The following is a 24,538-nucleotide window of genomic DNA, read 5'->3' as shown; positions in this document are numbered from 1 at the left end:
TACGGCACTTTTACGACAGTTTGATTCATCCTTCCAGAGGATCTTGTGGTCATTTTATATATATATATATATATATATATATATATATATATATATATATATATATATATATATATATATATATATATATATATATATATATATATATATATATATATATATATATATATATATATATATATACATATATACATATATATATATATATATAATTGTATTTTATTTATTTATAATTTAAATATATTTTCAGAGATAATAGGTTATGATCAGAGTAACATGTTATGCACGTATTGCCAAATGATTGGCAGTACCTGCTCACAGGTCAGAACAATACTTTTGGGCCTTATATATATGTAAATGGTAAACAGGTTATACTTGTATAGCGCTTTTCTACCTTCAAAGTACTCGAAGCGCTTTGACACTATTTCCACATTCACCCATTCACACACACATTCACACACTGATGGCGGGAGCTGCCATGCAAGGCCCTAACCATGACCCATCAGGAGCAAGGGTGAAGTGTCTTGCTATATATATATATATATATATATATATATATATATATATATATATATATATATATATATATATATATATATATATATATATATATATATATATATATATATATATATGTGTATATATATATATATATATATATATATATATATATATATATATGTATGTGTGGGGGAAAAAAATCACAAGACTATTTCATCTCTTTTTTTCCCACACATCATAAATGATAAATGGGTTATACTTGTATAGCACTTTTCTACCTTCAAGGTACTCAAAGCTTTGACAGTATTTCCACATTCACCCATTCACACACTGATGGCAGGAGCTGCCATGCAAGGCTCTAACCAGCAGCCATCAGGAGCAAGGGTGAAGTGTCTTGCCCAAGGACACAACGGACATGACTAGGATGGTAGAAGGTGGGGATTGAACCCCAGTAACCAGCAACCCTCCGATTGCTGGCACGGCCACTCTACCAACTTCGCCACGCCACCATATACATATCACGCTCTACCACGGTATCGAGCACTATTTTTTTGGGTAATCTAATTAAGACATATATATATATATATATATATATATATATATATATATATATATATATATATATATATATATATATATATATATATATATATATATATATATATATATATATATATACATATATATATATATATATATATATATATATATATATATATACATATATATACATATATATATATATATACATATATATATATACATATATATATATATATATATATATATATATATATATATATATATATATATATATATATATATATATATATGTAAATTATTTATTTTATTTTATTGTTATTTATTTTTTATTTTTTTACACATACAGTATTTTTAGAGTTAATAGGTTATGATCAGAGTAACAATGTTATGCACGAATTGCCAAATAATTGGCAGTACCTGCTCACACTCTGGTGGTCAGAACAATACACACACACACACATATATATATATATATATATATATATATATATATATATATATATATATATATATATATATATATATATATATATATATATATATATATATATATATATATATATATATATATATATATATATATATATATACACATATATATATATATATATATATATATATATATATATATATATATATATATATATATATATATATATATATATATATATATATATATATATATATATATATATATATATATATATATATATATATATGTTGTTTTTTTTAGATATATTTTTGGAGTTAGTAGGTTATGATCAGAGTAACAATGTTATGCACGTATTGCCAAATGATTGGCAGTACCTGCTCACAGGTCAGAACAATACTTTTAGGGCCTTGGGTGGCATTTTTAAGACTTTGAAAATTAACTCTTTAATGCCATCAACATTTAAATATAATCATATTTGAAAGTATATACCAAACTGCATGCTTTTAATATGCTTTTTTTTTTTGTCTGTAATCATTATCAGAAGTGAAAAGTAACAAAGAATAGGTTGGTACAAGTCCTCACTTGGGTGCTCTTTAATGAAGGAACACCTTTAACTGTGGTACACGTCACTAATGGTATGCCAAAAATGTCTCTAAATATGTACTGTACGTGGATTATCATTGTTGATGATGTTTGTGGACCCCGACGTACCATGAATTGATTAACGTGGACCCCGACTTAAACAAGTTGAAAAACATATTCAGGTGTTACCATTTAGTGGTCAATTGTATGGAATATGTGCTGTACTGTGCAATCTACTAATAAAAGTTTTAATCAATCAATCAATGAATCAATGTGCATTGTGTGTAATGTTACAGTGGCCAAAAATAGTAAATATACTTGTTAAATAAAACCTCTGCCTTGTTTAATGAATACTTAGGCCTAGTACGCTACTGTATTTTATTGTTGGCCATTATGGTGGTACTTGGAGAGCCAATTGTTTCTGAGGTGTGTACTTGGTGAAGAAAGTTTCATAACCTCTGCTCTACATAATTATTTTTTTTAAATTCACTGCCAATTTACTACTAGTTTCAAGGACGACATTTTTGTTGATTATATTTATGTTTTTCCTCACTCAGGAGTGAATTTACATGCAGCAATGTATAATGTATATATATTTTATTGTGTTGTTTTAAATTATATTTATTGCTATTATTACTACTATAAATCTCTCAATGTTATGTTTTAATTAACTTATTAATGCGTTATTAATATTATTTATATTTTCGTTTTACATACATTTATCCAGTTTCAGACATTTTTTAAATTGGCCTCAATTGTGTGTGCGTGTTTGTGTGCGTGTACGTGAGTGCGTGCGTGTGCGAGTGTGTATGTGTGTGCGTTTGCATGTATTCGTTTTCTTTTTTCTTTTTTGTGTAAAGCACTTGGTGTTTGACACTTTCCTGTGTATGAAAAGTGCTATATAAATGAAGTCTGATTTGATTTGAATGTTTAACTACAACCACGAGCACAAACGCGCACGGACACACACTATACTTAATTACAATACAAATATGACATGCTATTAAGACCTACTCCTTATAGTAATTTTTACTCTGAGTCCAAATTACTTTCTATTTTATTTGAGTATATTTTTTGTTTGAGTACAATATTTTATAACTCTGAACATAGATTGGCAGTTTTGAAATCATGTTACTATCAGACATCTATATTACTATCATGAAGTAATTGAGAGACCATTGAGTAATAGCGTTATGAAATAGAGTAGTAAAAACATCTTTAATAGGAAACATTTGTAATGTTGAGTGTACAGTAGCATGAAGTAACATTTTCACGTGTTAGTTGTATGACAAAAATTGTATGAACAAATAGTGGACTTGAAGTGGGTGCATGTGGCATGGATGAATGTTTGGCGCCCAATAAAAGACTTGATGGAGGATTCTTCAAAAGCAAGGCTTCAGTCAGCAGTTAAAGCAGCATAAATCTACTGACACTATTTTGGGTACGTAATCATACAACTTGCATGATTACGTACCCAAAATAGTGTCAGTTAAGCATGTCAAAGTCAGTGGAGTTGTTCAGTTCGTCCTCCACTCCAATGTGCGGCGCTGTCGCATTTTAAGGAAGCACAAAACACAGCAAAGAAGCATACTGACAGGAATTCAGTCTGCGCATTCGAATTCGTCAGTCAGTAAAATGGCGTCGGGGGCCATTTCCAAGGCGTTAAGAAAAATAACAGAATTAAGGGTCGTTGACCTTAAATCTGAACTCAAACGAAGGTCTTTGGACACGTCTGGTGTTAAAAGTGTGCTTGTCGCCAGGCTAAAACAGGTAAACTCTACCAATGTCTTGTGCATATGGACGTGTGTTAATGCGTAGTAGAGCAGCTAACCCACGCTACATTTTAGCATGTGATCTAGCTAAACCACTCGGTGAATGGAAGTGGTATAATATTCATACCTTATTTAAAAAATATTGTGAAAGTAACCCAACTATTTGTGCACATACATAACACACGGAAGCGATCTTACTACATTGCAAAGTGTAAGTACAGGTCATGTATAGCAAAATGATACCTTTGTAACCGAGTCATGTCGAAACCTAAACACGTTCAAATTTCTTCAACTCGTTTTAGTCCAAAACGGATTTTGTGTAATAGACTTGAGGCAGGATACACGAAGAAAATGTAGGCGTACGTGTTCTTTGCCCGTAGTACTTGTCCTTTGATACTATAGTAAGGTCGTTGTTGCAGTTGCGTGACGTTTTGATTTTCCATATTTGCGGGGGCGCTTCCTCTAAGCTTTGACGGCTGGATTATATTAGCTAAGTGTTTGAACAATTCTTTCTTCCATCACGAATAATATAAACAGTTGGATTTAATGTCCATATGTTGTAATTGTGCTGGGTGTAATCGTCTTTGATAGTATTGAACGTGTTTCATAAATATACATATTTGTCTTAGGCTATTGAGAAAGAAGATGGAGACGCTGGTAGTGTGGAAATACTGCTTCCTGTAAGCACACCTACTCGTAAAAGTGGAAAAGGCAAAGGTAATGAAATGTTTACATCCCCAGAACTGTCTCTTCTAAAATAGCACAGTTTTGAATGTTTGTACTCCACTTTTTAGGAAGGAGAATGGATTCGGACTTAGACACTACCACAGAAGATGATATGCCTTCTAAGGTAAGTGACATATAGTACGTTAAAGGCCTACTGAAATGAGATTTTCTTATTTTAACGGGAATAGCAGATCCATTCTATGTGTCATACTTGATCATTTCGCGATATTGCCATATTTTTGCTGAAAGGATTTAGTAGAGAACATTGACGATAAAGTTCGCAACTTTTGTTCGCTGATAAAAAAGCCTTGCCTGTACCAGAAGTAGCGTGAAGTGACAGGTTGTGGAGCTCCTCACATCTGCACATTGTTTACAATCATGGCCACAAGCAGCGAGAGCGATTCGGACCGAGAAAGCAACGATTTCTCCATTAATTTGAGCGAGGATGAAAGATTCGTGGATGAGGAAAGTGAGAGTGAAGGACTAGAGGGCAGTGGAAGCGATTCAGATAGGGAAGATGCTGTGAGAGGCGGGTGGTACCTGATATTCAGCTGGGAATGACTAAAACAGTAAATAAACACAATACATATATATATACTCTATTAGCCACAACACAACCAGGCTTATATTTAATATGCCACAAATTGATATATAAACTATCAGACTGCGTGGTCAGTAGTAGTGGGTTTCAGTAGGCCTTTAATATTTCTCTTACACATGTTTGTTTTCTTTGTGTATTTTGGCATATTTTGTCTTTAAGCATTGCACACAAGACCTTAAATTTTGAAACAACACATAAACTAATATAAAAATAACAGACCTCCAACAACATCGTGGTACCATTTCCTTTTTGTTCTTCCTTTTTTGTGTTTAGCTACTTCCTACCTCACTTTACTTTAATCTTTTCTAGGAAATGGAGTGTGAATCGGAGAAAGGTATGTATTCTGACATAATGTCTATGTTTTCGAATATGTTGTCTTACATCTTGTCCAGGTACAGGCAAAACAATCCTGTATGCATCGTTTTTTGTATTTTATTTCACCTCATTTACTAGAGGAGGTTTAATTTACCACTTTACAAAATGGCACATATGTTGCGGTATTTTTGGAGATTTGTTGTGTAAGTAATTTTGTTTACCTCTTGCACATTTGTTGCGCTGGAAATGGGTTGCACTGTACCACCTTTTATGTGGACTACACACAGGCTTTGTAGAAGGTTTGCTGTTGGCATCACATCACCTGCCCAATACAACTGCCACATTCCTGGAGTCTCAGCATGCAAAGGATGCATTCTGATTATGTTGTCCAATGAATTGTAAGACAATTCAAATAATTTGCAGGTGATTTAAGAATAATCACCAGTTCTTCACATTTTTGACTGGCATTGTGGATAGCCCAATGTGAAGTCAGCAGATTTGTAGTCAATTGGATATTAAAGCTGTCAGTCATTGTGTGTGACGGCCCAAGGCTTAATAGAAGATCAAGATTCCTCTTTGATGGGCAAATAGAACATCGTGGGACTCTTCCAGGAAATCATCCATCTACACCGCATACATTGCTTTCTAATGAACTTCAGACTGATGGTTTTTTTTTGCATTGAAGAGTTACAGCGTGACAGTTATATGGGACTTGGACTCCAACATCAAGATGGTTTTGGTTAAAGAAACATTATACACACAGCTGTGTGTTTCCCACTGGACACATTGCTGCATGTTGGACTCTGGTGAAAATCATCCTCAGAAGGAAAGATGGACTTCAGAAATGTATTTTAAAACGTGCAGATGACCTTTAACCGACTGACCACTGTGATGTCAAAGGGATGATGATTGAGACTTTCCTCTTCATGGAAATTTTCCCTGCCCTCCACTCCCCTTACGGACGGTTACAATCTCGTTGACACTTTTTTTTTGGGAGGTGGTTAAGGAAATGAAGAACACTGAACCCGCACTCCCTTTCAGTGAAGATTGTGTGTTTTGTGTCTTCCTGTGGTGTCTACGCCCCCGATGACCACTAACACTAAATTTGCTTTCTATTCTACTTGTAGGTCAAGAAATATGCAACATGCCCTTGTTAAAAGTTTTTTGCCATGTGTATCCTTATTAATTCCCTCAGATATAGCTGATACAGATGATGGTACACAAGGAAAATGTAAGCCTGCACTCTGCGAGGACATCACTCAGGCTGAGGCTGAGACGACTGCTGAGGTCGAACCAGAGACAGAAGCTGAGGTGGGTCCCGAGCCTGAGATGGATGCTGAAATAGATGCCGAGCCAGAGGGGGTCGCAGATGCTGAACAAGAGGCCAACGCAGATGGCGAGCCACAGGGTGATGTCAAGGTTGAGGCTGAAAGAGAGGCTGAGCCTGACCTTGACGCTGAGCCAGATGGAGAGGCTGAGCCCGACCTCGACGCTGAGCCCGACCTCGGCGCTGAGCCCGACCTCGGCGCTGAGCCCGACCTCGACGCTGAGCGCGACCTCGACGCTGAGCGCGACCTCGACGCGGAGCCCGATCTCGACGCGGAGCCCGATCTCGACACGGAGCCCGATCATGAGCCTGAGCCCGATCAAGAGGCTGAGCCCGACCTCGACGCCGATGCCGAGCCCGACCTCGATGCCGATCCTGGTCGAGAGACTGAGCCCGACCTAGATGCCAAAGCTAATTTCATCTTCAACGATCTCGAAGCTGAGCTTGACGGAGAGGCTGAGGCTTACTTCGACTTGGAGCCTGAGCTAGAGTCTGAAGACGAGATGGCCATTGATGCTTTGGATTCCCCTAAAGAAGCCGAGGAAGATCACCTATCTGTGTCGATCCAAAATGAAGACGCCATCACCTTGGAGGTTGATGGTGATGATCTTCTTGAACCAGGTAAACATGTGAAACTTCCAGATTCAGAGGCCGAGAAGGGCATCGATGGGCCTGAGGCCTCTGCCGAGATGAGGCCGGATGATATGAAGATTGAAGAAAAAGATGCTAAAGATCATGATGGTTCGTGGGACGAGCACTCAAAGGACGACAGAGAGGCCACAAAGAAAGCTGAAGCTGGGGATAAAGACAAGGATTCTGGGAAGAAAGGCCCCTCTACGGGGGTTTCAGGTCAAGCAAAGAGGTTTGTCTTTTTCTATGTCAGTTCTTCTATCAAGTTCCTCTATAACAGCGCAACATTGTGGCTAGCCTCAAGATATTTTTGGCCTTGAGTGAAGTGTTCACTGATGATCCCAATTCTGCTGTTTGCACACCTTCATTTATTTTTGGCATAAATTGCAACAGTACCCAGGAGTTGAAAAAAACCCTCTTTATTTTGTTACTTTTTCCTGTTCCAGCGCTAAAAGCCTTCTGCATTTTGGGCAAAAGTGCATTTAATCACTATTAGTTCCCTTGGTGGCAGTTTTTTATCCACAAACCTGAAGATTTCAGTCAAGGAAATGAATTGGCTGACATGATCTGACCCATCACCACCGGAAAAGCTCTGAAGCCTTTGAGACATTGTCAAATCTCTATGCCTTGCTCACAGGTGGTTTTTTTTCTTTGAAAAGTACAAAACGTCTTGTTTTATTTAAAATATAGGTTTTTGTTGTAACTTCACATAAATAATTAATTTGCTAAAGTTCATTTGCTCTTTGTTGTTGCAAATTTTGCTTTGTAGCTCTTCACGAGAGAGAGATGGAAAAGATGCAAAAGGTGAACACGGTAAGGTGTCTCCGAAAACACTGATATAATTACTTGAAATGCGATTTTTAAAATACTTTCTGAATTTGTTGTGGAAACGCAGTTGTCGGCGGCAGCATCAACAGTAGCTCTTACAACCTTTGGGTGAGCGGCCTATCCTTTAACACCAAAGCAGCAGATCTGAAAAACCTGTTTGGAAAATATGGCAAGGTAAATAATGGTGATTTGTGTCTCAAACAAAATCGACACTTTTTTTCCCACCGCTATTCTGTCATCAATGAAAACATTTCTTTTTGATAGGTTTTAAGTGCCAAGGTGCTAACAAATGCTCGCAGCCCTGGTTTAAAGTGTTATGGCTTGGTGACGATGTCTTCCAGTGCAGAGGTGACACGGTGCATCTCTCAGCTGGACTGCACTGAGCTTGATGGACAGCAGATATATGTTGAAAGCGTAAGTCTTTAAAAATTAGACCTCAAAACATTTCACATCTCATTGTTTTTGTGTTCTTGTCAAAAGTGTCAGTTGCAGTAAAGACGGTATTGAGTCTGTAGTTGCAACCAACAACTATTTTGATAGTTGACTAGTCATTTACTGTCATAACAATTAATCGACTAATCAGATTATGAAGCCTACACATACACTGTTCTGTCTCCGCAATGTTGGTGAAATCAGCAAAACTCATTTCCTTCATCGAGAGACTGAAGAGACCACTTTCGTTGCACCGGGTTAAATGATGCAGAAAAAGGTGAAACTAATACACGGTTGAATAAATAATAACTCTCAACTCTTACTATTGGCATGCAGTACAATACACAAACATTTTAATTTGTTTGCAATAAAAATAGTCACATACATGACTCACAAACGACACAACATCGCCATCTATTTGCCACTGCAATGAACCATGTCCCACAGCCAACACAATCACCAATAGGCAGTACAAATCACGTTTGTCTTGATAATCAAACATAGCCAATCTACATTTCCCAAAACAAACCCTCTTTAACTGTGTATGAATAATACAAGTTTTATATAGTATAACGCTACCAAAGACATAAGATGTACCGTATTTTCCGCACCATAAGGCGCCCCGTGTTATTAGCCGCACGTTTAATGAACGGAATATTTCAAAACTTTGTTTACCTATTAGCCGCCCCGTGCTATTAGCCGCACCTACGCTACGCTAAAGGGAATGTCAACAAAACAGTCAGATAGGTCAGTCAAACATTAATAATATATTACAAACCAGCGTTCTAACAACTCTGTTCACTCCCAAAATGTAATGTACAAATGTGCAATCACAAAAATAGTAACACTCAAAATAGTGCAGAGCAATAGCAACATCAATAACTCAACGTTGCTCGAACGTTAGTGTCACACAACACACAAAATAGACATTTAAAGCTCACGTTCTGAAGTTATTACTCATCCACAAATCCCTCGAATTATTCTTCTTCGGTGTGCTTCACTTGTTTTTTGACACCATCGATGATGTGGACGCGCATGCAGTCGTAGATCAACAGGAACGGCGCTGCGTGAAAAAAGTCACCCGGTGTCTTCGCGTAAACGTCTATCAACCACTCGCTCATCTTTTCTTCATCCATCCATCCCTTCGAGTTAGCTTTTATGATGACGCCGGCTGGAAAGTTCTCTTTTGGCAAGGTCTTCCTTTTGAATATCACCGTGGGTGGAAGTTTCTGGCCGTTAGCATGGCAAGCTAGAACCACAGTAGGACAACTTCTCATTCCCTGTGGTGCGAATATTCACCGTACGTGTTCCCGTTGTATCCACAGTGCGGTTCACATGAATATCAAAAGTCAGTGGAACCTTGTACGCGTGTCTCTTAGTAGGAGACATTTTGTTGTCTTTACAGAAATACACAAATGAAATGAAACGTAATATCCGCGCGCTTCTTCTTCTACGGGGGCGGGTGCTCACCTTGGCGGTTGCTTACCGTAGAAGAAGAAGCGCTTCCTCTTTTACGGGGAAAAAAGATGGCGGCTGTTTACCGTAGTTGCGAGACCTAAACTTTATGAAAATAAATATGAATATTAATCCATATATAAGGCGCACCGGGTTATTAGCCGCACTGTCTGCTTTTGAGAAAAATTGTGGTTTTTAGGTGCGGCTTATGGTGCGGAAAATACGGTATGTAGATATTGCTGGTTGAACTGACTATCTTTACGTCTTTTGTTGTATTTCCTGCCAAACTTCTTGTTTCCGGTCAGAAGACGTCACTTACGGTTCGCGTACTACGACTTTTTTTTTTCTATAAAATGGATGAAATACCATAGTCTTTTGGGGTGCGAAGCGTCATTAGCTTTGTAGCAGATGTTGCGAATGACTCCCCCCATGAGTTTGATGACCTTCATCTCCACATGCTGAACTTTTCCATCTTTGCTTTGAAAGGCCTTTGTTACCAGTCTAGATGGCCATTCTTTCCTTGGTACTTGACTGCCTTTGAGTAGAAGGGATGCGCCTTGGCTCGATGTTTGGACATTGGGACTGCCGCTCTCTTTTTGCTTGCAGTGTTTGAAGGAATTTCTTGCGCCATCTGTGCCAATTTTGTATGTGTTTCAGGTGCATCATGGCACAAATTAGTGACTTCCATAAAGAGAACTTGACTAATCTTTGGGAACCAAGCCGTTTGGATCTGGCTTTGTGATTAGGATTGACACCAGAAGCAGGATGTCTGCATCTGAACTTGGTCCACAAGATCAAAGGTTTTTTCAAGGGTGGCGTGGATCAGTTTGCACCAAATACTGGGTACATTTGGGGGGTTGTTGTTGTTAAAATGGCCAGCAGCAACAGAATGCATGACCTCATCTGCAGGGTTCTGAGGCGTGTTGTTGGAAAGCCGCCGACGTAGACTCTTTAAGGGCAATGGGACTACCCATTTGTTGTAAGAGTCTTTCTAGTCGTTCATCGCTGAATGTTTTCATGAATTAAGCATTTTGAGTTGGAAAAGCAATGTGGTTGTTGTCCTTGGTCCTCTTGATTACATCTTACCCAATATGGTCAATAGTAAAAGTAGATTCCTCCCCAAAACATTCTGCAAGGTAGTTTGTCACTTGAGTGCAGACCTTGTGCACTCTAACAATGTCTCGACCCAAGAGCATCATGATTTGGGCAACTGAATCCACATCTGGGATGAGATGAGCTATTGATTTTAAATGAGCATGGTGGAGCGCAGCATCTGGGTTTGGAATCTCACCCCCTGTTTTCAGGAATGCCATTACATTCTGTAAGGCTGGGTAATAGAATTTGGATCGTTCCCTCATATCCACTTGCCCTCTTTCCTGTTAGTTTCTTCACCCCTGCACATGTTATGAGTGTATGGAGCACTTGGGATTTTGTCTGCAAACACTTCCAAGTGAACGAACCAGCGACCTATTGTTCTGCTCGTCCATAATTGCATACACCTTCACTGCTTTGTCTTTGTGACCGGCTGGATATATTTTCACAAGGCAAATTTTGGAGCAGGGTCGGCCTTCAAGGTCTCCACCGCAGTCTTTGGTGCATTTGGTTGTGACGTTGGTTTGAGGCAAAGTGCTGACTTCCTCCCCACCATATTCTGGAACAGGCTTCTCCACACTCCTGTTGATAGTGGGGGTCCTTGATGTAGGGCCATAACATGTCTGGATACTGGACCTGCACTTTACAGTTCTTAGCATCGTGTGAAGGCGCAGAGCAATTGAAGCCTAGATTGCATTTTTTCAAGAACATTTTGCGATCTTCTATGGGTTTTTCTCTGAAAGCTCGGCACTCACGTAAACAGTGTGGTTTCTTATAATAATCGGATTGGATGAGGACTCAGTCAAGTCCGTATTGGCCCTGGGGGTTATTTCTGTTTTGCAAAATGAGATTCTTTGATGTCTGTTTGGCTGCCATGCTGACCTTTCAGTCCTGGGGAAAATGTCTGTCTGTGATGAAGCTAAAACTTGGGTAATTGATAATGCTTGCTTCTTCTACAAAAAATAGAAATAGTGGATAATGCACATCCCCTCATCGTTTATAAGATGCACCATTTCTCTTTTAGACAAAAGGGAAGTTTCGCCACCCTCTGGCTGTGTCAAAGAGTAAGAAACCTTCCTTAACTGATGGAAGTTCCATCAGAAGATCGCCTCACATCGTTAACTTAGCATGGTCCCTCTTTGGAAAGGTGTCTATCCACACAAAGCGAGCATCTTCTATTGCTTCTTTTGAGCCATAAGCCTGTTTGTGTCTTGCCCATAGCGCGTCTAGGCCTGCTCCTGGATGATTCATGTGAATTGCTCTGATCTATTCAGCATGCTCTTTCGACTCTTCACCTAGCCTCTTTAAAAAAAGATGCATCTTCTCACTTGCTGTTAAATCCAAGCCACTTGTGGCAGACAGAAATGAGCGTTTCCATGATGTGTAATTCTGAGGCTTATCATTGAATTGGAGCAAGCCTATAGATACCAGTTCACGGAATGCATGGTATCCCACAAAATAATTTGGGTTGGCATTGCTATTGTTGGTGTTATTAGATATGGAGGTGATTCACCACTGCAGTGGTTTTCAGGTCTCATGTAGTGTGGCAGAGTAGAATGGCATTTTTTAAACATGACTTGTCATGCTTCACGAACATATGCATCTCCACTAAATTGGTCCTGCAAGGGGGTGTGCTATGCCTCTGATTTCATTGAAGCATCCTCTTAATTTTTGATGTCATACTGTCTCGAAAGCTTTGGCTTGTTCAGTGATTCTGATTCTGATATACTGTTGAGTGTGTTGTGTGGTTGCCAAGTGAGTTGAATTACTAAATTAAGTATTACAGAAAATACTACCTCTTACTTTCATGGTGTCAACTGCAGTTTCTAGTGCTTCCGCTTCAGTGATGGAAGCAGCGATTTCTTTATTGTACCGTACCATTTGCATTGATGTTTCCAACATAGGTTTCTCCAATTTTTGGATATTTTCCTCTTGGGCAAAAGGAAAGACAAGCTCTTCCTGCTTCTGCTCTTTCTCTCGCCTTGGCTGCGGCAGAGGCTGTCTGACGTTGTCGAGTGCACAGAAACAGTGTGAAAGTGCGCCTTTGACATGACTTGGTTTCCAATGCTTCTTACGGAGCCACTCCTTCGTTGCCCGGGCGGTGTGTTTGGGATCATTGTCATGCTGGAAGACCCAGCCACGTTTCATCTTCAAAGCTCTCACTGATGGAAGGAGGTTTTGGCTCAAAATCTCACGATACATGGCCCCATTCATTCTTTCCTTAACACGGATCAGTCGTCCTGTCCCCTTAGCAGAAAATCAGCCCCAAAGCATGATGTTTCCACCCCCATGCTTCACAGTAGGTTTGGTGTTCTTGGGATGCAACTCAGTATTCTTCTTCCTCCAAACACGATGAGTTGAGTTTATACCAAAAAGTTGTATTTTGGTTTCATCTGACCACATGACATTCTCCCAATCCTCTGCTGTATCATCCATGTGCTCTCTGGCAAACTTCAGACGGGCCTGGACATGCACTGGCTTAAGCAGGGGGACATGTCTGGCCCTGCAGGATTTGATTCCCTGTCGGCTTAGTGTGTTACTGATGGTAACCTTTGTTACTTTGGTCCCAGCTCTCTGCAGGTCATTCACCAGGTCCCCCCGTGTGGTTCTGGGATTTTTGCTCACTGTTCTCATGATCATTTTGACCCCACAGGATGAGATCTTGCGTGGAGCCCCAGATCGAGGGAGATTATCAGTGGTCTTGTATGTCTTCCATTTTCTGATAATTGCTCCCACAGTTGATTTTTTCACACCAAGCTGCTTGCCTATTGTAGATTCACTCTTCCCAGTCTGGTGCAGGTCTACAATTATTTTCCTGGTGTCCTTCGACAGCTCTTTGGTCTTGACCATAGTTGAGTTGGAGTTTGGAGTCTTGACTGTTTGAGGCTGTGGACAGTTGTCTTTTATACAGATAACGAGTTCAAACATGTGCCATTAATACAGGTAATGAGTGGAGGACAGAAGAGCTTCTTAAAGAAGAAGTTACAGGTCTGTGAGAGCCAGAGATCTTCCTTGTTTGAAGTGACCAAATACTTATTTTCCACCATAATTTACAAATAAATTATTTAAAATTCCTAAAATGTGAATTCCTGGATTTTTTTTCACATTCTGTCTCTCACAGTTGAAGTGTACCTATGATGAAAATTACAGACCTCTGTCATCATTTTAAGTGGGAGAACTTGCACAATCGGTGGCTGACTAAATACTTTTTTGCCCCACTGTATGTACTTATTTCTGGTTGAAGTGACTCTGTCTATCGTTGTATTTTCCTGCCTTCGTTTCTGCTTCCGCTGACACTGTCTGAAGACGTCACTTCCAGTTTGCGAACGGCTACTGTTTTTCATTCATGAAGTCACATTCTAAAACGATTGTAACTCCTGCTCCAATATATGATCGTTTATAAACGGCGCCCAGATTCTTTTACTTATGCTCGGTTATCATTAGCCTAATGATGTACCAAATAGCTTAATATGCATATTAACAATAACTATATAGAGTGGGTGCCTATTAATTTGTACTATTTATTTGGACAAGACAAATTGCACTTACCATTAAGTAGAAAAGTTGTTCTATAAAACTTTTAGTATTGGTGCACTAACAGAAAAAAAGGGAGGAAAATTGCATTGCAAAAAGTACTAATTTAATAAATCACACTGGTCAGCAGCACAAAAGCAATGCACTAGCAAACAATTCATGATATGCACATTCACCGTAGCACGGCAAGATTATAATAGCACACAATCTTAATAACACACCTGGTAGTTGCAGTGTGAGGCCATCCTTTATTTGCCGTAAGAAAAGTCCGCTATGGCATCTTTTTCGTTCTCATCACAATTAAAGACTTGCTGCAAAACAAAGGCCCATTCGCAGATAAAATCCTTGAAGTGAAGGGACTGCAGGATCACTAGCTAATATGCTAGCTCAGTTGTTGTCTAGCAACCCAAAGTTATAGAGCAAAACTGTGAAAGCTTGGACACATTTAAAGCATTTCTATTACACAAGTGATCTCTAAGACAGGCTGACACAACTCTGACCGGTGTAAGGTACAACAATTGTGGAAATAAACTTGTCAGAAGTACTGCTAGCCTCGAGGCTCTTTTGAAATGGCCGCGCCGGTGTGGTTGGACGGAAACAGAATGTGACGTCGAATGCCCCGCCTCTTCAAAATGGCCGTGCCTGCATGTTCAGAAAAGAATGTCCTCAAAATGGCAGCCCTCAATGGCTTCAAGCAGCATGCTGAATGAATGAAAAAAGTGTTTGTATGCTGAGACATGGTCCGCACACAGAGGCTTAGTTGGTGCGATGTAAACGTAAACCGAAAAGGTTGCAAATAGAGGCGGTTGTGAATCGAGGTTCCACTCTATATTAAAATTATTGTATGTGTTGGATCCACTATGGACTGGACTTTCACAATATTATGTCAGACCCACTCGACATCCATTGCTTTCGGTCTCCCCTAGGGGGGGGGGGGGGGGGGGTTACCCACATATGCGGTCCTCTCCAAGGTTTCTCATAGTCATTCACATCGACGTCCCACTAGGGTGAGTTTTCCTTGCCCTTATGTGGGCTCTGTACCGAGGATGTCGTTGTGGCTTGTGCAGCCGTTTGAGACACTTGTGATTTAGGGCTATATAAATAAACGATTGATTGATTGATTGATTGTAAGTGGCATTAAAAAGGCATTAAGTTAAACGTGCTAGCACCTGCAGAAACCCTGTTTTAGGCACTAACAGGGACAACTAATTAATTTAGATATATTTATTTGTAGTGTAACTGATGCTCATTAGGCTGTTACGCAAACAAAAATAACTTTTAAACTTTTGTTCAATTAAAAGCAAAAAGCAAAACAAGAATAGTGCTGACAAAATGTATTTTTTTTAAAATGAAAACAAAGGACAGTCAAAATAGCAGCAATAAAAACCAAACACCAAGGCTGTCTAACGTCCTCAAAAAGAAATCATTTTGTGATATGTTTTAAAAAGCTGCACACTGGTATATTATTGATTAACTCCTGCCATTTTTAGCAATTTCACACTAATTTTATAGTATTATTGATTCATTCTAGCTATTTGATAGATTCTATATCTATTATTTTATGATAGCAGCGCTCATTACCTAATATTTTTTTGCGTGTGTTGGTGTTTGTGTGATTGACATGTTATTGTTTTTCTTCTTTGCACTGCAAATTGACATTGCTTTGCACCTGAAGTTCCTGACAAAAAAAGCACTTTGTCTATTAATATCGTCAAAGTTTACCTGGCGGACATTGGCTAAAATGATCATTACATTTATTTCTTACAAGACCTTGTCTCATACTTGTTAGATAGCAAGCAAACTCTTATCGAGTTGAGATTGCATCCTGCGGATGTCCGACATGCTTGCGCTTTAAATACGCCCACATCACAGATGTACTGCCATTAAAAACAAGATCGTCTTTCCAAAATGAGCAGGGTTTTTAACAAGATGAAGATGAACTGTCTCCACACTTAACATTTTTTCCAGTTTAATATTGCGAGTGGCCGTGCTGATTCACTTCCGTCCAGAAAAACACAAGCATTTACCTCACCGACTATTGTTAACAACTTAGTCTGCACCAAATGTTAGTCTATTTGTTGCTAATGTTGACAAATCTCTGTACCTGTACTTGAGTTGCCTATTCATGTTTTTTTTGTAGGTCAAAAATTACCCCTTTAAAAAGGAATCTTCAAAGACTGATATGGATGACAAAGCAAGTAGCAGCAAGTCAAGTGAAAAGCGCAGTTTGACAGGGTCAAAGCCTTCCAACAAGTGGGTGATAGAATACAATTTCAAAATAACTTCTGTTTGATTAACTGACTTATGGTTATCTCCATTACATTTAGATCACAACCCCCTCACAAAAATGACAAATCAGTGGAAAAGGACAAAGATTCTTCAAAGGCGGCAAAGGGTGGCAAAACTGATTGTGGTTCTACTAGTTCAGGCCAAGGTCCTTCAAAGAGAGATGACCGAGGACGTGGACGTAGGGTTTAGTCGTCTTGTCATCTTGCACATTTTAGATATTTAATTTGTTTTAACGGATGATTGTTGTTGTTTTTTTCGCTCAGGGGCAAAGAGCCCTGGTGATATGGTGGAGGAAGATCAAAACAAAGGAAAGTCAAATGTTGTGAAAACAAGACTTTTCAGAAAAACAAGGTATTTCGAGAAGGTAATATATGTTTTATAATTATAAACGCACTTACTCTTGTGCTGGATGTCAATCATGCTCCAGTGTTTCCTTCTTTGTTCTCAGCCTTTTAACATGAATGATCAAAGACGCTCTAAATGGTTCATTCCTCCTGAAGAGGTAATTTTTCATTTTTCTTTCTTGTATTAATTTGGTTTAAATGTCACATTGATGTTCTCCTCTTCCCACAGTTGGAGATGGTTAAAGGGAAACAGCGGCAATTTGCCAATAAGATGGAAGACTTTCTTCCTTTTGAGAAGATGATGGAGCAGAAAATGCGAAACCGAAGAATCACAGAGATTCGCAGGTACACACAATCTTACAGTAAATGTGCATGAACTTCAATTCCATCAACACTTCAGCCATGTGGTGCTAATTAATACAATGTTTTAAATGCATGGCAGCATGAGTACAAAATGGTGCAAACTGTGGATGCCTCTGTTTTATGCTTTTATTTTCTTTTTTGGCTGCTCTTGACAATATATACAAAGAACGACATAATTAGCATCAGACAGTCCCTTCCTCCCATATTTCTTTTTTAATAAAACATTTGCTAACCTGTGTAGTCTTTTTGTCCTGATTACCAGAGGAACAGCAGCATTCACTCGGGGTTTATCGACTGCGAGCATTTTTTTCTTCTTCAGAATATTATTTAACCCTTCATTATCATCAGTGTTTACATTCCGTCTGAGGTTGACATGAATCTGATCAGCCTACTCTGGTCTTTATACACTCCCTATCTATCTTCATTTATCTTGGTCCCTAAGAAATCTGCCATCTGTTGCTCTATTGGTGGTCATGTAGTCATTTGAATGCCCTGTGTTGAACCAACCGGAAGAGGGTCACAGGACACCCACTGGACGGGTCAGTGTGTGATCCATTTTGACTGTAGCAACACAAATGGACTTTTGCTCTGAGTTCAACATAATTTACGGCTGTGCAATTGTTGAACTGTAATCACGATTTTGGCTGCCACGATTAGATGAGAGTGATCATCAGCGATACTAACATTTAAAGAGTCGGCTCTGCTGCATATCAAATCTAGCACTTTCACAGCTGTCGACTTTCACAGCTGTCGCGCAGAAGAGCAACAGTGGGCTTGTCTTGAAGCCCAATTAAGAGCCTCTGCCCACGCCAGATACAATTGTGTGTGGGCACAGAGCTCCATGATCACACGGACCGCCTCGCATTAATCTTTTCTCGGTCTGGTGCAGTGCAATGTGTATCACTGAAAATTTTGGTTTGTGTTAAAGGGGAACTGGACTTTTTTTTTGGAATTTTGCATTTTGTTCACAATTCTTATGAGAGACGAGAAGACAAAAGGTTTAATTTTTTTGCGTTCAAATTTGTAGTAATCTGCTCGTCGTAGGTGGATAGCAATGCAGCTAATGGGAGCAATCCATTGTTCCTCTAAATCACTTTAAGAATGCATCCAAAATCCGCCAACAATACTTCATTTACGTTCCGTAATTTGTATAATAACCAAGCTGTAGCGACATTGTTATTGTAAGAGCGAACACTTAGGAATTATTTTTCTAGCGTAGTAACACACAGCATTGCGACGGCATGCTTCGGTAATAGCCGCTAGCTTCTTGCATCACCAGCTGAATGGCTTTTAAGTTTGTAATACACAACACAATGCGATAGGGCACCAATCTGTACGGACTGAAAAACAATCATATTACAGTATCTCTAAAGTATTAGCCCACATTTCATGTTTTGTTTGTACACAGCGAGCTCGACAGTGTATGCATTTGTATTAACATGCATGGTGTGCTGATCAATATTATAGTGACTTACTCGATGGACAGTTATCTGTTTGGTCCATTTGGCTGGGGAAATTTTTTACAGTTGATTTTGGGTAAGTACTCCATTTATGTCAGCATAGCTTGGCTCCAAGTTCCTTATTTTTACAGTGTCAAGTCATGCCGACCTCACTCACTCTGCTTCCATCTGCTCTAACGTTTCACACTCTCTTCGTGCTCGCTTCTATAACCAGTAGCTCATTCTCTGTATAAATTAGTTTAAAAAAGATAAGGATGGGAATCCTCATTTGTTAAAAAAAAAAGTCATCTTCATCTTCTATTACCCAGGCATGTAAAATGAAATCCGCGTTTTTAAACATTCATGTTCGCATCAAAATATTACTTCTGCCGACTACAATACCAAAAAAAACATCTAAACATAATTTGTTGAACGCTCGGCGCAGTTACTCGCTGTTCCTCGTGCCTAAACGCTGCACTGAATTGCAAGAAAGGTAGACGACAGAACGAGGAAACAAGCTGGCTAGTTAACATAATCTCGCTCAGGGTTTCATAACCTTTTTGACTTCGGGACCCAAAAGGCAGAGCAGGGGATTTACTTTTAGTCTTCTGAGGACACAACCTGCTTCAGGAGCTGTTAATGTACAGTAGTTCAGCACCACAGTCATTGAATCAGTAATCAGTTCATCTGTCACTGGTTTGGTGTTGCGACCAAAAATAGACTGAGCAAAGACAGCCGAAAGACTAGTTATTTGTAATCAATATTGAGGAGTTAAAAAGAAGGCGTGCAAGATCTTTTGTAACTCATCCCACCCTGGTGACTGCTCCCTTCCTTTGGTAGGTGCAGGACACAGCACACCAAAACTACAACACATTCCAGTGGCTCCTCTACCATTGCCAGCATGCTTAAATACTTTACCGGTATGTTAGCATATCACACTTAGCCATAACTTTTGAACATATGGGCTCTACTTTGTTATTGCTACATATGTCAGTGACAACCATTTTTATCAGAATTGTTGTATTCTCAACTTTTTTTAACCACCTTCTGGCAACTACGGTAACTCCTTAGTTACCACAAATGGCCAATGATAAAGATTCTTATTTGACAAGTTAACAAATTTGATCTCATTCGTCTAAAACTGCCAAATAAGTGTTGACCGCCTGGTCTAATTGCCAACTGGGTCTTGAGAAGGATCTGATATGTGGTTATTTGATGGATTAATTTAAAAAAGGTTGTGTTGATTGTGCTTTCCAACTTTCTTTAGGCACCGTGAAATTGCAGAACAGGTGCGGCGTCAACGGGAGTGTGAAGAGCGAGAGAACATCATCCGCGAGCGCCAGAGACTGGAGATGGAAAGACAAAAACTGGAGAGGGAGCGCTTTGAGAGGGAAAAGCTTGAAAGGGAAAGAATCCGCATAGAGCATGTATGAACACAAAGCCTACTGATTGTAAAGGGAGGAAATATTAATGTAGCGAACAAACTAGGAATCACTGATGTGAGGCTTGAATGTTATCTGGTGGCTGCTAGATGAGTCATTCAGTTTCAGACATTTGAAGTGCAGGTGTAAAATGTTTTAAACTAGATTTTCCAATTTAAAATCTCACATCTTGTGTCAATGAATGTTTTTTAATGTGTGCATTTTTGTTCAGGAGCGGCGTAAAGAGGCAGAACAAATGGCCCGCGAACAGGAGCTCAGACGACAGGAGCACATCCGCTTTGAGCTAGAGAAGAGAAATCTCAAAAGAGGCCGTGATATTGAACATGGGTGTGCACACTTTTTTTCCCCATTTGTGGTCAGACAATACACAATGTGTTTCATATAGAGGAAAAATTATGGGTTTCGTATAGACTGAAAACTATGGGTTTCATATCAAGGGAAACAATGTGTTTGCTATAGAAAGAAAACGATGGGTTTCAAATGGTAGAAATAGCGTGTGTTTTACATAGAGGAAAGTTAATTTATCTGGCCGTCTGTTTACATGAACAAAGTAACAAAGAAATAAGTTATAGAAAAGGAAATAAAAGAGTGACAATATTACATTTGACAGCATAAACACTACACTTAACTTTTTTATTTTATGTACTGTTAAGTTTGAGAATTGTAACAAAGTAACTGAACATTGTTGTATTTGACATTTTAGCCGTAGAGACAATGCATTCTGGAACGGCAACAAGAAGATGCAATCTAATGCCACAGTCGGTCGTCCAAACCAAGGCCCCAACTTCAACCGGCAGCAGAATCGCTTCTCCAACTTCAACCCCCGTGAGAAGAGTCGATTCCCGCAAGCTGCTGTGGAGCAGCCCAACACGTATGACAGGTACCATTGTTCGACCATGTTTTAGCTGTGGTTTAGTTTAATGGTTTAGTCACCTGTAGGCTGAAAGACATTCTGATTAGTGCCTTGGTTTCCAGGCGTAACCGGTTTGAAGGCGAGCCAGAAGCAAAGAAGAGCCGCCACTCTCCTCAAACGGGCGCCGCCTTTGAGCGCTACCCCAAGAATTTTGAAGTGGTTCGCAGGGCCGATCCACCTCATTCCCGCACTGAACTGCGCGACACAGACCGCAGGGATCGAGATGAGAGACGGCCCGTTCAGATGCATGACCGGCCAATGGTAGCCAGAATGTCCAGCAACATGTCACACCCCCGGTCCCCAAGAGATGCAGGACACAGCTGGAAGAATGAATCCAGCATGAATGCCAACAAGGGAGATTTACGGTAACCGAAAACTACTTTTTCTGACGACAATCAATCCTTTGTTTGCTTTCCACTTATTCATGGTGGCGTTTGCGCAGTGGGCCCATGCGGATGCGTCCAGAGCGCTCAGGTAGAGACGGTCCGGGTCCCGCACTGAGAGGAGGTTCCTCAGCCAGCCGAGGGAGAGGTTCTTTCAATGAACGTGATGTAGGGAGACCAATAGGAATGAATGAGGTCTGCTTTGGAACACAATGCATTTATTTGAATGAAGACTAGTGGCTGACTGCTCATTGGTCCTTGCAGTCTTTTAACTCAGGCCGCCAGGTGGTGGTGGAGCGTCACAACAGAGAGCAGGCCATGAGGAAGGACTGGAACGCCGGCTCAGCTTCCCAACGAGGAGGCTTCTCTAACAGCCGCAGGATGGCCAACAGCCGGGGCAGCATGATGTCTCCACCTTCTGGGTATGAAAATGGATTTTCAAAATGATTTCTGGTCTATTTTCTACTGAACTGTCAGTCATTGTTTTTTGTTTTAATTCCCAGTCACTCTGGAATCAGTCGGATCGTACAAATCACCAGCAACTCCATTCCTAGCGGTGGTAACTCTGGCGTATATAAATCCTTCAAGGGAACTCGCCCGTTCTGATGTCGACCAAATGCTGCCACTTGAAAAACTAAAAATTGAGGTCTTTTCCAAGCTTTTTATTTTTTAGAATAGCAAATAACATTCAGGTGGCAACACCGTGATCTACTATTTTGTTTGTTTCTATGTAGACTTTGTCTGCTATTGTTGCTGTCTGACCAAGTGTTCAATAGCTTCCTGTGCAAGTTCATTGTATTTCCAAGTTTTCAACTGGTTCATTTCCCTTGCAGTTGATGTCATATTTGTTGAATATCTTTTACTTAACTTAATGTTTACTTTGACAGTCATGTAGCTCATTAAGGAATTTTTGTACAAACACATGGCATTGAAAGCTGTAACATAGTTGGCATGCATAACTTTCATACTTATTTGTGCATCTGAAAAATAAATCCTGTGTTGCCATAGAACATCTGAATGTTGCAAAGGACGACAACTCATGCTTTTAATTTTAAATATTTTTTATTATCTTGGTAATTCTAATCAGGTTGAATGTCCCTCGTCTATAAGGCATGTAGTTAAATATATATCACAATTTACATAATGTGACTGCAATGTGAAAGGCTACATTATTTGGTCATTGATAACAATGAAATCATGAGTTAACCTCCCATGTTTGCTGCAGAAAATGAGAATAAGACAAGAAATGAGATACTAGCTCATACATACTACATGAGAACGTTACCAACAAAGCTTTTTGGTCAACATTTTGCCGTGCAACACAAAAGTGTGTCTCCCTTAGAAATGTGCAGCACTGTGGTTGTGTCTAACTAACCTGCACATGTTCATTTGCAACAAATTCACATTAAGTTGCTCTTTAAAAGCCAAACATGAAAACAGCCCTTTTCATTATGTTAATCATATTTCAGCTGGCTTGTAAGATTGCTACTAAGGTTAGAACCTTTTTGGCCATTAGTCTATTTTGAAAAAGTACCTTGCACACTGTTGCTGTGTTCATTACAAAATGAGGTATGTTGCTTTGCTGTTGGTGCATATCAACGTGACGACTACTATGTTCCATTGTGTCCAAATACACATACAGCATTTACCTCACCATCACCAACTGTACACAAGGCAAACAAGAAAGCACGCTGACACACAATATCAATTCATCTTTTGATGGGCCAAACAAACATTTGATAGGGAAATCTTCCAAACCTTGTGAACCTTTAGTCAGAAATATTTTATTAACAAAAAGGGGCTCCGTTCACAAAAGTTAACCCTCACTACTTTAATTTTATTTTGTAAAAGCTCTCCTATGAAGGAACGGCAGCCTCCTTCACTGCTACATGATTAGCTAATGAAGAGAAGGAATAGAAAAAATTGCCAGCCCCACCCTCAAATTGCCACATTTTTAAATCCATGGAAAAATAAAAAGCGTCAAATAACAAAATTATAAAAATAAAATCCTGCAAAAAAACTGCCCAAATGTTTTAATTTATTATTTTTTCTATAGAAATTGATAGTTACATACATATTTAGTAATTTAAGGTTTTTCAAATTTTTTGGCTTATCCTGTCAGGGGTCGCCATGGCAAGTCACTCGCATTAGTAACATATGGGCTGCAGCCATTGATTATTCTAGCAATTAATATATCGATTAATTTGTTCTATTACTCGAGTAATCTAATAAAACACACTTAATAGCCTCATTTTTCGTATTGTAGGTAAGATAGTTTTAAGGCAGTTTTCCTAATAAATGCACATCATTTATATGTGCATAGTTAGGGCTGTCAAATGTAATGCATTAACTCAATATAGTTAGTATTGCATTCATCATGTATATACAGATTAATCACAGAATTTATTTTGACTGTACGGTAAAAATGGATGGATGCTTCTTTACCTTGACCGTGGATGATGGTCATGTGTTCAATTAGATCAATGCATGAGTCACTGCAAAGATGATAGTGGGGAGACTACTTGGCAAATTTCACTTCAAAATACACTGACTGGACTTCAGATAAAACTTTCCAAGTTTTTAGGGAAAAAAAA

At 39.2% G+C, this 24,538-nt stretch overlaps 1 protein-coding gene across 1 annotated transcript; it reads left to right on the top strand.

Moving 5' to 3' along the window:
• Positions 1 to 3,653: 3,653 nt before the first annotated feature.
• On the top strand, positions 3,654 to 22,962 carry sltm (SAFB-like, transcription modulator). The gene is made up of 20 exons (XM_062027763.1): positions 3,654 to 3,829; positions 4,461 to 4,548; positions 4,626 to 4,681; positions 5,468 to 5,492; positions 6,669 to 7,662; positions 8,200 to 8,243; positions 8,326 to 8,432; positions 8,523 to 8,672; positions 16,912 to 17,024; positions 17,099 to 17,238; positions 17,324 to 17,424; positions 17,509 to 17,562; positions 17,634 to 17,749; positions 20,474 to 20,633; positions 20,860 to 20,975; positions 21,352 to 21,528; positions 21,624 to 21,926; positions 22,004 to 22,139; positions 22,209 to 22,366; positions 22,448 to 22,962. The coding sequence occupies exons 1-20, from the start codon at positions 3,695 to 3,697 to the stop codon at positions 22,548 to 22,550; spliced, it is 3,276 nt and encodes a 1,091-aa protein (XP_061883747.1). The 5' UTR covers positions 3,654 to 3,694; the 3' UTR covers positions 22,551 to 22,962.
• Positions 22,963 to 24,538: the final 1,576 nt, after the last annotated feature.

Source organism: Entelurus aequoreus, linkage group LG02 (genome assembly GCF_033978785.1).
Source record: "Entelurus aequoreus isolate RoL-2023_Sb linkage group LG02, RoL_Eaeq_v1.1, whole genome shotgun sequence".
In the NCBI taxonomy this organism is placed as follows: Eukaryota; Metazoa; Chordata; class Actinopteri; order Syngnathiformes; family Syngnathidae; genus Entelurus; species Entelurus aequoreus.
Note: the sequence above shows the minus strand (reverse complement) of the source record. Positions and strands in the feature narration are given on the sequence as shown.